This window comes from Pelodiscus sinensis, chromosome 1 (genome assembly GCF_049634645.1).
Source record: "Pelodiscus sinensis isolate JC-2024 chromosome 1, ASM4963464v1, whole genome shotgun sequence".
NCBI lineage: Eukaryota > Metazoa > Chordata > Testudines > Trionychidae > Pelodiscus > Pelodiscus sinensis.
In genome coordinates this window covers 158,411,258-158,424,898 of record NC_134711.1, presented here as the reverse complement: position 1 = coordinate 158,424,898, position 13,641 = coordinate 158,411,258, and the positions used below count along the sequence as shown (strand labels likewise).

Genomic DNA, 13,641 nt, shown 5'->3' with positions numbered 1-13,641 from the left:
GTCCTAGTATTCGATGATTCTATGATATTTACCATCCAATGGCATTAAGGACCGCCTATGCACAGCTAAACAATTAGCTACTAACAACCCTGGAAACTAATAGGATGCACTCTCCTCCATGAGGTCAGATGAGAAAAACAAATGTGACATTTCTAGGTCATGCTTGTTTCCACAATAAAGCATTAAGAAACTTTCAACCTAGTCAGAATATCTTTATGGAAATACCTAATCCATTTTTGTTCCATCTTTCTAGAGGGAGTTTATCCTGGAAGGGGACCTTTCTGGTAAATGTCAAGGGAAATTAGTTTATTTTGCATTGGAGGTATTAGTATCAGTGTGGAAATAACAGCAAATTAAATATCAACAATGGATTCACTGTCCCTAAAAAACGATCCAGGACAGAACAGTGAAAAAGACTTTATAACTTCACTTTTGCCTGATAAATTCAACTAGTAATCTGCAGCAGAGAGTTTTTCTTCATATCTGCCAGTCACATGGCTGAGATGCTAAATAAATGGACATAGTTGAAAAACCTTCCATCATTTCAAACACAAGTTGCACCAAAATCTGTTTTTTAAAGGCACCAGTTTTATTTTATTCCAATTACAGCCTGCATGCATATGTATTAGTGAGTGGAGAGGGGCAAGCTAAATTTCTCTCCCAAGTCAGATGAGCTCTTGCTGTAGAAAAAGTCTAGAAAGCTACTGGTGCTTTCCTAGTTATAAATGATGACACACACACATATCATTAGAACTATCCTTTAAGTTACACACACATCATTTCCTTCTTCAAATTTCTTTGCTAATCATACTCGCAGTCAATAACATAAAATAGGTTATACTTACAAAGTTTACTTTATATAACGTTTAATGATGTATGCCTTTTGGGTTATATTTCATCAGAAGGCAATTTCTGTAAAAAAATCGTATCTATTGATTTCTCTAACCCATGCTAATAAAAGATATGCCTCATTAACCAGAAGAAACACTTTATATCTTTGCAATCATTCAAAATTATGAGCTAAAATATCAATCCTAAAAAAATTTCAAATATTATTCTCTTTCTTTCTGTCACAAAGCTAGCAATTTATAGTCAGCTCCTTCTCTAAGAGGAACAGCATCTTAACCTACGAGGAAAAACATTGCATGCTCCTGTCCGATGCAGGATTTCTCGCCTAGGGCAGATGCACACATGAATCATGGTTGTGCGCACACTTTGCGGTACAATCGCCAGATGCAGGTGCACACAAACAGGGGATATGCACCTAGATTCTCACTTCTGAAAATTTAGGCTTGGAATTTTACAGATACTCAAGATAAGTGTATGCTAAACTTCCACTGAACTTAAATGGAAACCAGAAGCCTAATTCCTTTCAGATCCCTTGACTCACTGGACTAAAACTGGGATTTTTAGGATGGATTCAACTGCAGGACTGAGACCTACATTGTCAAAGCAAGATGCCCAATTAAAAGTCATTTTTAAAAGGGACACCATAAACTAGGTTCCAGGCTCCTCAGTTATCCCTTGTAGTGGATGAATTCACATGTTTTCCCCCGTCTTTATGGGGTACATTCAGGCTGCAGTTTCCTGACTATGCAGCGATATCCCCAGCAAAAGACAGACTGCTTAGAGAGGCCTCTTATGTCATTTCTTACAAGATAATTATACAGTGCATTTGCAACAGCCCTTTAAAAATCAAGCATATTTATTCTTAAGGTGAAAGCATTACCAGAAAAAAAAAATTAAAAATAAAAGAGCCTACAAGCATGCTTACAAGCTTACCAAGGATTGTTCCCTCACCAGTGTTCCCTCTCAGCATGGAGCTGACTAATCACCTGTGAAGCTGTACTGCCACATAGCTTAGAGGGAACACTGTCCCTTCTCCCCAAAAAGGATTGGTTATTCTTACTTCCCATCCCATACCAGGGGATTTTCCTATGGTCACAAGTTTATCACAGCTTCAGATCACAGCCAGCTGAGGTCTCTCAGGATGAGAGGCTCTTTCTGTTTTCTGGATCAGAAAGAAGTCCCAAGCCAGTTTTAACTCAGGCTATTTATCCAAAATTCCTTTAAGTGTTGGCCCTTGGAAAATCCACTTTTGAACAATCACAGGCAGGCCTCTTCCCAGTGATAGAAGCTTTCTGGAAGTGTTATGTGGAATATGACTGGAAGTGAAGATGTCTAAGCAATGCCATGCAACACACACACGCACACGGTTCCCAGCTTCTGGAGAGCTGTTGTCCCTCCTCCTCCATGTAAATACATACAAACTCTCAATAAGACATTGGCATTCTCATTTTTAATCTTTATTTAAATAAGTTTGTCCAGGACATTGTCACAGCTGCCACACCACCTAAGAATATTACAGCAGAAAGATGATGATTCCCCACAATTTGAGGCTCTGTTTTTGAGAGCAACTTTGTATCATGTTTCATTTTTTCCTTTTGCCCTTGTTTGATATACCATATAAACAGAGCACATAAAACCCTTTCTAAATAATTTAATGAGATATAAGAATTGAGATCACATCATTTAGGATTTTTTTAAATTTGGTCCTTTTAAAGAGAACTTTTGAGTAGATCAGTATTTTAGCCTTAAAATACTTTGTTCAGAACTTCATATAAAGATTTACTGCTTACCTCCTTGGATTCCTTTCACTGTAGCAGTTTTACCAGCATTATCAAGTCCCACCATCACTAGTGTCACTTTCCTTCGTAAAAAGAAAAAAAATATTGCAAGGCATTTTTACCCTAGTTGAACATTGTGAGAGATCTTCCACAAGCGCTGAGAAGTATAAATAGCTAAGTTACCACAAAACTGTATTATCAGTAGGCTTCAAAATATCCAGTACCAAAGAGACTGTTTGTGTATTTCGCACTTAACATATAGTCATCTGATAAGAGAGGGCAGCAAAGTAATAAAGAGATAAGCTTAATAGTATAACTTGTGATAGTAATACTTGAAAAGATAGGTATAAGACCGATTTTGCCTTTAATTTATATTCGTTTTGGGGTTCTTTTGGAAAATGAATCCCAGTTACCATCAAATTGAATACCATATTTTTGGCACAGTTATATTCTCTTTAACAACTGCCATAACTTCCATTTCCCTCTTTTCCTTCAGCACAAACTAAAACAGAAGCCCTGTCCACACTGAGGATTTGATCGTATTGCAATCAGTGTAGCTACATCACTTAATACTCCACCGCAGATGAGTTGAGATATCCTAGTTGCAAGCATGGGTGCAAATTCTCCATGGGTGCAAACAGCAACATTGTCTTTGTATGCTACATGTTCATACAGGTAAAGTGATACCAATGTCTAACCAAAGCAAATCCCCCAGGCTGCTTTCAATGAGGAATATGTCAAATGTGTCACTTTTGCTGTAGCCCTGCTAAATTCACATACCCATTTCTCTTTGTGACTAGGATTATTTAAAATACAGTAATGAGGAAATATATTTTCATTACTTTCTCAATAACTCAAGTGATGTTGAACGGATTTATGAAAACAAAAAATAAAACCAGAAGCTTTGGAAACTAACACCTTCTAGAATCTGATTTTAAAAATAGGGAAAACTGATATTTCGGCAAAGCTGAATGACAAGTCTTTATATTATGCCAATTAAAGGGACACTAAATAAAGCAGGGTTATTTCCAATCTCTTTTAGAACATGACAGCATTTTGTGACAGGCTAAATTCATGAAGTTGCACACCAATTTGTTCAGGGCATTCAGAAGGACAAGAGGAAATAGTGCAAGAGGTAGAAAGCAGGATTACATTAAATTCTAGTGGTGCAAATAAGCAGCAACCAAAAGAATCAACTAAAAAAAAAGCAGAGAAGTCCAGGGTGGATAAAAATCAATGGTGTTTTTTTTAAAAATAAAATAATTGGTTATTGTTTAAGTTATCAATAAAATACTACATTTCTCATTTAAAAATAAATTACAATTAAATCTAATCACAAACACACTACCCCTAGGCTGTGTCTAGACTGGCCACTTTTTCCGGAAAAGCAATTGCTTTTCCGGGAAAACTTGCCTGCTGCCTACACTGGCCGCTTGAATTTCCACAAAATCATTGACCATCTCATGTAAGATTGTCAGTGTTTTTGAGGAAATAATATGCTGCTCCCGTTCGGGCAAAAATCTTTTTCCGAAAAACTTTTGCGCAAAAGGGCCAGTGTAGACAGCAGAGATTTGTTTTCCGCAAAAAAGCCCAGATCGCGAAAATGGCGATCGGGCTTTTTTGCAGAAAAGCGCGTCTAGACTGGCCATGGATGCTTTTCCGCAAAAAGTGCTTTTGCAGAAAAGCGTCCTGCCAATCTAGACTCCCTGTTCCGAAAAAGCATTTCCGGAAAATCATGCCAGTGTAGACGTAGCCCTACACTTTCAGTCTCATAAAAATGAATTAATAGCTCTAGTCCAGGGGTGGGCAAGAGAGCCACTGGGCCCACCAAGCGGGTGGATCCAGCCCGGAGGTCCTACCGCTCCCCCGCCCCAGACCCTAATTAGCCTGCGAGCGGGGGAGCACACGAAGCCCCAATTGGCCTGGGGGAGCACGCAAAGCCTCCCCTGCTCTGCTCCTGCCCTGCGAGCAGTGCTTAAAAGCACCACATCCTCTTGGCAGGGTGGGGGAGGCTTTTAGGCAGGGGTCCCCTCCTGTTTCCCTCTGGCGCCAAGCTGCGCTGCCCTGGGAGAGGGCGAGCCTGGGGGAGGAGAGTCCTGGGCAGACAGATCGCCAGTGTGGGGAACGGACGCAGCTGCCGTTGGGCTTTATGCGCAGGAAGGGATGGCCTGCAGAGCTCTGCACGGAAACAGGTGCAAATCCCCATATTTGGCTACAGAGTGAACCTCTGCCCTGGTTGTCCTGATTCAGGAGAACCACCGTGCCTCCCGTGCTGCCGCCCCACCTGACCCCCTAGCATGGGCTCCCTGGAGAATGAGATACCGAGGTGTGGGGTGTTTGTGGGGGACCTGTGTGTCTGGTGCAGGGGTGACGATGCAAAGCTGGGGAAGGAGCATGATGGATAATGTCCCACCCTATATACATGAAGTCTCTTCCCTTTGGGACGTTACCACTTGCTAGGATCCTAGGTCTGCACAAACCAGATTCAAAAGACCTTAGCTCCTCTAGTGCAGTCTTATCCTTCCCGAGCGGTGCTGAGTGCAGGCTTGATCGAGCCCCCGTTGCTTGATACACTCCGAGGACTGGGGAACCACTATACCCAGGGACCTTCCCATTTTCTGAAGGGATAGTCCCATGTTCCTTGCGGGCTGCTTGGTGGTGGTTCTTGTGGGGGTTTTTTAAACTCTTGCTTGGTTGAGCAGAGAGTGCATGTGGGACTGCTATGGTACACCTCAGCCCTGTTTGGACATGACCCTCTTTACCGAGTAGACTGATGTTCACTGAGCTAAATGCTCTTAGCAAACTGCTACCAGGACACATATTTGGTTCTATGGCAGCATAAAGAACTACCAAGGTTACAGGAGAGATGCACCAGAAAAGCCATTAATCAGATAATCTGTTAGCCTAGGAGAGAGGCTGATGGGATATAAGTGTGTATGAGGGGTGAGGGGGGAAAATAAGTGGCTTATGTCACAGAACAAAGTCAGCTGAAGATGTAATAAGACACAAGAATCCCTATGGCATTAGGAAGACCAGAGATGATGAGGAAGAGATCAGTGTAAGTCCACTGGTCACCTCCCTGATGGGATTCATTTTGTCAAGTCCCTATAACCCAGTCCTTCTGTGGTTACCAGTGAGTTCACTCCCTCGCTTGTTGGGAGCTTGTACAATAACCAGACTGTTATATAATATGGAGCTGGATGGCTGGTCCTGGGTGTGTTTTCAAGCTGTCCAGTGTCATGGCAGAAAGCTGCCTGGAAAAGGAGGGTGAAGTTGTGGCAGAGATAGGAAAGCAGTGTCATTAATGCAAGCTCCTAGACCGGGGTGGGCAAAAGGGCCTCCGCGGGCCGGATCCAGCCTGCCAAGTGGGTGGATCTGACCCACAGAGGCCCTGCTGCTCCCCTGCCCCCAGGCCTTCATTGACACCCAGGCAGAGCCACACAACACCTGTCTGCCTGGTATGAAACCCCAGCAATGGGTGAATTCTGGTCTTTGCCCCCAAGACCAGAGGGCTGCTGAAGCCGGTGCACAGGCTCAGCCTAGGTTAGCTCCAGTTGAGCAAGCACCCAGCCTGGCCCAAGGCGTTGCCCCCGGCTGCCCAGACCAGAACTCCACACAGCACAGGCGGCAGCATCAGCCCAGCTTGCCAGGGAAGACCCACCTGCGGAGTGCTGCCAGCCAGGCCAGTGAGACAAGCCTGCATCTTTTCAAGCCTAGCCTGGGAGCACTGAGCTCACCTGGCCACTGCACTCCTCCACGCCCCCCCTCCAGGCTTCAGTCTTTGGCTTCCCTACCTGTAGGGTGTGAGCAGGGTTTCAGGGGAGCAGAGCCAGTTCAGCTCACGGGACGGGCAGCCGCAGCTGAGCCGTTCCCAAAGCAGCTGGCTCATCCTAGGTCCTTGGGTGGCAGGAAGAAAATGCAAGTAGAGTAGTCAAGTACTCAGCTGACTACCAGATAAATCTAGCCTAGGCTTATTGGGTAGTCAAGTACTCAACTACTCTCTTACATCCCTAGTGCACACTGCTTTCTATATTCCCACACACTATTGCCACAAAAAGCTGTCATGGCTACCTGGGAATATTTTGAAAAAATTCATTCCCTGGGTATAAAAGGAGAATGTATCACGTGTATGCTGTGTAAGATGATGATGCAGGGCCTTTTTCCAAGAATGAAGCATCATAAGAAAAACTGCATATCTGGATAAAATGATGTGGATGAAACTGTGGATATGGCTGAGTGGATCAACTTGTTAGTAATTTAAACAATTCAGAAAAGGAGGAGTCCTGTAGCACCTTAAGGACAAACAGATTTATTTGGGCATAAGCTTTTGTGGGTAAGAATAGGGATGTAAGCAACTAGCATAGGGTTACCGGGTAGTCAAGTGACATGTACCCCTCGCACAATCAGGCTCGCTGCAGCAGCCATTGAGGGGCTCTTCTCACCTGACCCCAATATAGGGATATTAAGAAACATGTAATTTATTAATCGTGTATTTGACAAATCAATAAGGGTTTGCATTGAAAGTCCTCAGTCCTGGCTTGCACCAGGTTCTGGCAACTATCCCCGCTGTGGCTCTGCGCTAGAAGCACTTTAAGAGCCAGCGCACGAGCAGGCTGGCTCAGACCCGGCACAATCCAGGACTGAGACAGCCTGCCTGCATGCCGACTTCCCAGTCCTATAATAATGCAGAACCACAGTGGGGGATGCTGCCAGGACCCAGCATGAACTAGAACTGTGCCAGCCTGTCAGCCATCCCAATAAAATATTGACGAAGAGCCATGAAGGGAAAGAGGGGGGATTGCATGTAGCTGATATTGTTAACCGATAAGCATCTGCTTATCAATTAGTCAACTACACACACTATTACATCCCTAGACCTCAAGCTGCTGCGGTGACAGAGGGCTGAGGTTGTCATCTCTCCCCGAGCACTCTGCATGCTGAATGCTTAACTCCCAGCCCCACTCCAGAACAATGATTTAAATGAAAAAACAAAAAAACCCTCCAAAACATATTTGATATAAGGACCTGAACAACGCTGGGTAAATCTTCTAATACTGTAGTTTTAAAATACAATTTTTAACTCTCAAGGTTGTCAAGAAATGTTCATCAAACATAAACAGATGTAGCTTTATTCTCTTGAGTCTAGAAATTGAGAATCCAAAACAATGTCTCTGAAAGGTGTCAGCAAGCCCACCCCGAAAAGAGAGAGAAAAGACAGGAAGATGGGGGAAGGAAAAAAATTGAGTAGAAACAACAGTGGTCCAAAATGTGAGATTACTCTACCAGAATGCTGAATATAACAAGACAGTTAAATAATGTTGATTAAAACTACAATTTCCCAAAGGCCATATTCTACCCTTGACATTTGTTCACAACTCTCAATGACAGAAGATGAGCTATAGATTAAGAATAGTGTATTTTCCTTAAATGTATACTGTGGCCCACGGACAATTAAAAACAAAATCCAACTCTCCCTCAACAGAATTAATTTGACAGCTCTATATTAGATATTATTTCAGAAAACTACTTTTTGTGAAACAGATGAGGCATGCTCCCCTTTACAGAATGGAATTTTAATACGCTGCTCTTTTGTATATTAATAATACAAAATACCTCTGAAAGATAAACAGAGTCCTTTTAAATCACTGCTCTTCTCTGCCCTCATTCCCAATGTAAGTCCACACGAAAGAGAGCAAAGTATTTTTAACTTCAGAAAGTCTGTCAGAAAAATTATCTGAGCAACTGATCCTTGGTTTGTGTTTTGTTTTAAAAACTTCAAAAACATGTAAGATTCTCTCTCAAAAATAAAACAATTATGCACCTTAGGTTTAGGTCGTTAATGCAAATAAATATATAAATAAATTGTGTTTTACCAAAAGAGAGCTAAGGAGAAAAGTAAGAGACAAAACGATAGTATGGAGTAACCCTGGACATACAGTACAATACATAAAGCTCTTCGAGGTTCTTTAGGATGGAAGCCACAGTAGTAACATAGAATGTTCTCATTTGCTTAATCCTACCTGACAGGCTCCTGCCACCGTTTTAACCAGTTACAGCAATTGGCCATTAGACTAAACATTCCTCTTCACCAGCCATTCAGAGCCACGGAAGCTACTGAAATGGTGTTTGGAAAGGTCACAGAGCTCCAGTGAGAGACAGGAAGGTGGAGGAGCAGAAAGTATCAGCTCAGATGCAGTGTTATCACTAGTAGCAATGAGAAAACAAAACAAAGAGCACAGTCAGTCCCCAAGTGCAACTAAAGCAAACTTCCTTTCCCTTTTCAGGAAGAGCCACCCCCACTGAGAAGCACCCTTATCCCCTGGCTCCGTCAACACAAGGCATTAACCCATTTCAGGCATCTGTACAGTGCTAAATTAGTGTAGACAGGGAAATCTGCAAATTGCACTAACAGGATTTACTCTGTTTTCAAGTAGATCCAAATCTCACAGAACAAACAGCAGCTTTCCCCAAGGACTATATTTAAATATAAACTTTCAGATTTGTCTGGTTTCTGATTGCGTATCTACCCAGATTTGGAGAATTAAGAGTAACCTCGAGATGCTTCCTATTCCCCATCTCCTTAGCTGCTGCCAATTTCTGTGGAATTTACAAACCCATTTTCCTGTTTGTTTTTGGAGTGACTGGAGAATATTTCACTCTCCACTGTTGCTATGTAAAATACCCACACAGAAGCGACTGATTAATTACAATGGTCAGTCAAATACACAAAGTAAACAAAAGTTTAAGAACGTTATAAACAGTAGAGGGCAAAAGCTTCTTTGGTGTGATTTTTAAATTGAATGATCCTTGAAGTTTGTTTATGCTGCTGCCACAGAAAAGTCTACCACATCTAATAATTAACCAAAGTAAGTGGCTGATGTGTACAAGGTCTCAATAAAGTGCATGGCTGATATGGAAGAGTACAGCAGCAGGTTGGTAAGAAGGCTATTCTCCATCCCTAGTTTGAGCAGTTTCTGACTAGTTTCCTGGTAGTAATCCCAGCATACTTGTGCTTCCCACAAAAATAGTGCTTTTAATGCCAGCCTCTGACCAATGAGGCTTCAAATTTATCTGCTGCTTATCTGGCAAAGATAAGATTTGTCTCCCCCAAAGTTCCAAAGCTTTCCAAGGGTGGAAGCTGGAGTACCTCTACAACCACACTCCTTTCCAAGTCCCTTGGCTGCTAGTAGAAAGAAGTCTTCAGTACAGTCCTCTCTGGGTCTCCCTCTTCCTCTCCTGTCATTACCTGTGTCACCTATTTTTGATACTGCTCCTGTCTTTCCTATAAAATAGCATGAAACCAGAAGATCAAGGGGTTTTAAACTGGGCATTATGTCCCTTTAGGGCAGTGGTTCTCTGTGTGATCTGTGAACCACAGCCATCTTGCAGGTGGGCTGCAGGCCCAGGGCTCCTCCCCCCGCAGCAGGGAGCCCTCCACCCCCATGAGAGTTTGGCATGCCAGCTTTCCACCCAGAACGCACACCACTACCTTGTCATCTTAGGTGGTTGCTTGGTGGTCCACAGACACATTTGCATTAGGGATGTAAGCAACTATTCCACTAATAGTATCTCCCCACCCCCATCTGCTGCGGCTCTGCAATATTAAGGGACAGGAGAGCAAGCGCACAAATAACTTGGCTCAGTGCCTGCTCCCACCAGTCTCTGATCACCCTGCATAACTTTCCTCATTGCCATTCACAACTTAAAGTGACAGGGGAACCAGCACACAGAGGTCTTGAGACCCGTGGGAACAGGGACCGAGCCAGAGTCTTCGCGCACACTCTCCCCGTCCCTTTCAATGCAGAGCAATAGCAAGGAAAGTTATGCAGGGTGATCAGAAACTAACGGGAGGGAAGTCTGAACCAGCATCTTTGGGCTCTGGCTCCCCATTCCTTGAAATGCAAAGTGGAGTGGGGGAAGTTATGCTGGGATTGGTGCGAGCCAAACTGCACTCTGGAATAGCCTCCCCTTAACAACTAATCTAGTAGTCGATAAAAGAAAATCTATCAACTACTTGATTAGGATTTAACATCCTTAATTTGCATTGAGCAGAGGGGTTTGTGAGCCAAAAAGTTTGAGAACCACTACTTTAGGAGATGACAATACAAGCTTATTTGGGTTCCAATCATTTGGGAAGGGGTACCGCAAGCTGCCAACTTCCACCCCCACAACCTGCTACACCTCCAGTATATGTAATAGTGTTAAATATGTTTAAAGTGTTTTTGATTTATTGGTGGGAGGGGAAGGTTGCACTCGAAGGCTTGTATCATCAATACAAAAGTTTGAGAATAGCAAGTACTACTACAGTGGGCTTTTCTGCTACCCATAGGGTAGGAATATCAACTACCAAAAACAAACGAACAAACAAAAAGCAGAATCTTGTTAATTTCACTCTGCTGTTGCTGCTCAGCAAAGCTATGAGCAATTGCAGAGGACTGGAACTCTAACAAGCTACTCTCTCTTTAACCTTCTGGGACAAAGCATATCAAAAATAAATGTAGGCAAATCATTATAAGGCTCCCATATACATCACATTTGTTGCCCGATTTTTGTTAAAATTGAATTTCAAGGGAGGTGGTCTTGTTTTAGGTATATTTTATTTAAAAACAATCCCCTAAATCCTAAGTTTATTTTCACTGCTACCAAAAGCATTTGCCAAAAATGCTCTTACTGCTGAAGCACCTTAAGACTACAAAATAAGAAGGAACACTATTATACTAACAGACAGGGTCACTACATATGAGTTGAACCACTACAAGGTGTTCTTCTGTTACAGTTACTGAACTAACAGCAGTCCAAACCAATTTATGCATCTTTGTTGCAGTGTCCAACCAGTGCCTGGCAGGCATAGTCCACTGGCCTCCTCCACTCTGGGAAGAGTTTTTCTTCCCAGTTGTACAGAGCCACTCCAGCGTCCATAGATGTAGTGGGTTGTCTGCACTGTTACTGTAGCCAGCTCAGACCTAGGCTATGAGCCCCACAAGGTGGGCGAGGTCACCGTTTGAATTAGGGCAGCTTGTGTTTGTATTAGAGCAGAGAGAAACACGCTTGGAGCCACAGTGAGCTTTCCCCCCCCCAGACCTGTAGAGGAACCTCTGCGGCCCCACAGCCTGTCCGGCGCACCCACAGAAGAGAGATTACCTCGCCCCCCCGCTCCCCCACTCCAGGCTGCGCCCACAACCCTGCTTCCAGGGCTGGAGCAAGCCCCGCGGTGGCCAGGACGCTCGGGCTAAGTCCCGCCAGCCGGGGGGGGGGGGGGGCTTCAACTCCCAGGCCCCCGCCCGCAGCCCCAGGGCGCGGCTAGCGCTCCCCGCAGCCCCTCGCACCGACCAGCGTCTCTCAGGGGGCCGGGACGCGCAGGAGCGGGGGGGGGTCAGAGGCAGGCCCGGCGCTCGCGGCCACCCCGTTACCTGGCGCGCGGCAGCGGGGCGAGGCGATGAAGCGGCGGAGGCGCCTGTGGCCCCGCCCGCCGGCTGCTCCCCGCGCGCGCCCCCAGCCCCCGCCATGGAGGGAGGGCGGAGGAGCGAAGCCACGTGCGGGCCGCTGGCAGCTCCGCTACGAACCGCGGCTCCTCCGGACCCAACGCCGCCCAGCTGGCAGGGTGGCACGTGACCGGCTTTCGCCCGGCCGCTCACGTGACTGCCTGCCTGCCTGCCTGCCTGCTCCTCCCTCCTCCATCGGGCTTGCCCATTGGCTGGCGTAGGAGGCGCACGCGAAGCCCGCTCAGAGCGAGGCTAAGGGCTACGTAATTGGAACGGGAAGCCGTGGTTGTTGGAAAAAGGGCGGGACCAGCGCCTTAGTCAAGCGAGGGGGCGGGGCTCCGGCGAGCCAATCGAGAGCGTGTGGGGGGGGGCGGGATTTTGACGATCCGGCCCCAGCCTGTTCTGCTCTCTCAGTTCCAGGGGTGTCTCTCCAGGGAGGGGGAGGGGCAGAAGAGGAGGAGCTAGGGCGGACAGGGGTGGGGTTTGGGGAAAGGGATGAGGGGGGCGGGGTGGATCCCAGGGCCTTCGCATCCCCTAGGGTAGGGATGACCCTGCTCAGTGCAGCCTGGGTGGGAAATGCGGCCGGGGGCTGTGGCTGGCCACCAGAGTGTCCTAGAGCAGTGTTTAATCAACCTTTATTTTTATAAAATACCTTTAATATATATAAGTACCCTCAGTCCCTCAGTACTTACAATTTTCAGATACACATTTTTTTCTACCATTGCAACACATTTGTTTAAACAATGTAATCGTAGCCAGGCAGGCAATCAAATTTTGGGGTGTAAAAAGTACAAAAAAAATAAAGCACTGTAAAACTTAAAACAAAAATTCCGTTTTCTCCAGTTGTGTTGATGTACTTCCCCAGACTGAAGTACCCTGATGGTACTTGTACCACTGGTTGAGAAACACTGTTCTAGAGAACAGAGAAAAGCAGTGTGCCAAATGTTGCGGTGCCCTATAGGACTGCATATTGTGTATTGGTAGAGGTGACCTTTTTAGGTATTGTGGATGCCATGAGTGGAGAGAAAAGGCTTCATCTGTTCTGCTGCTCTCCCTTCTTATACTTCTTTCTTTTCTTCAAGAAACCCTCCAGGGGAGGTTTAGGCAACAGAAAGTGTGTGTGTGTATGGGAATCCCAAGCCATTTATTTGTGCATATGTCATTTTTCATCCACACCCTCTGTCCTGCTAAAGAATGGCCATTTACCCAGGTGATGATCTGCTTAATTTTGTTGACATCTGGCTGAGGCATCACCTTGCCATCTATCTCTGAGCAGCAAAGGGTTTGGGGTCACTCCCCAGACTTGTAACATGTCTTAGGTTATAGCATTCAGAGGACTCTTATTAAGTTACATGCAAGTTTGCACACTTATTTTACCAGGATGCTAATAATCAGCAAATTACAAGTTTTTAATAATATCTCAAAAGGCATACTTTGTATAATGTGTATCATAAACCTGTGAAGGGGTGAACAGGGGCTACAGGCTATCACAGTGGTGTGTCCCCAGGAAGATGCCTGGCTGGGGAGCTGTG

General features: G+C 45.0%; 1 protein-coding gene across 8 annotated transcripts in view; it reads right to left on the bottom strand.

Annotated features, from left to right (window-relative positions):
• Window positions 1-12,262, bottom strand: part of ARL13B (ARF like GTPase 13B) — a 101,936-nt gene extending 89,674 nt beyond the window's left edge. For 2 of the 8 annotated variants that reach the window (XM_075908853.1, XM_075908842.1), the window contains exons 1-3: window positions 12,038-12,260; window positions 8,648-8,831; window positions 2,640-2,710 (exon numbers count right to left, since the gene is read on the bottom strand). In XM_075908853.1, coding sequence (XP_075764968.1) covers window positions 2,640-2,710; window positions 8,648-8,706 — 130 coding nt within the window. In that variant the 5' untranslated portion in view covers window positions 8,707-8,831; window positions 12,038-12,260. Of the gene's footprint in view, window positions 1-845; window positions 913-2,639; window positions 2,711-8,647; window positions 8,832-9,774; window positions 9,910-12,037 lie in introns of those variants that run through there. The other 6 variants (XM_075908887.1, XM_075908894.1, XM_075908846.1 and 3 more) reach the window with 5 other exon arrangements.
• Window positions 12,263-13,641: the final 1,379 nt, after the last annotated feature.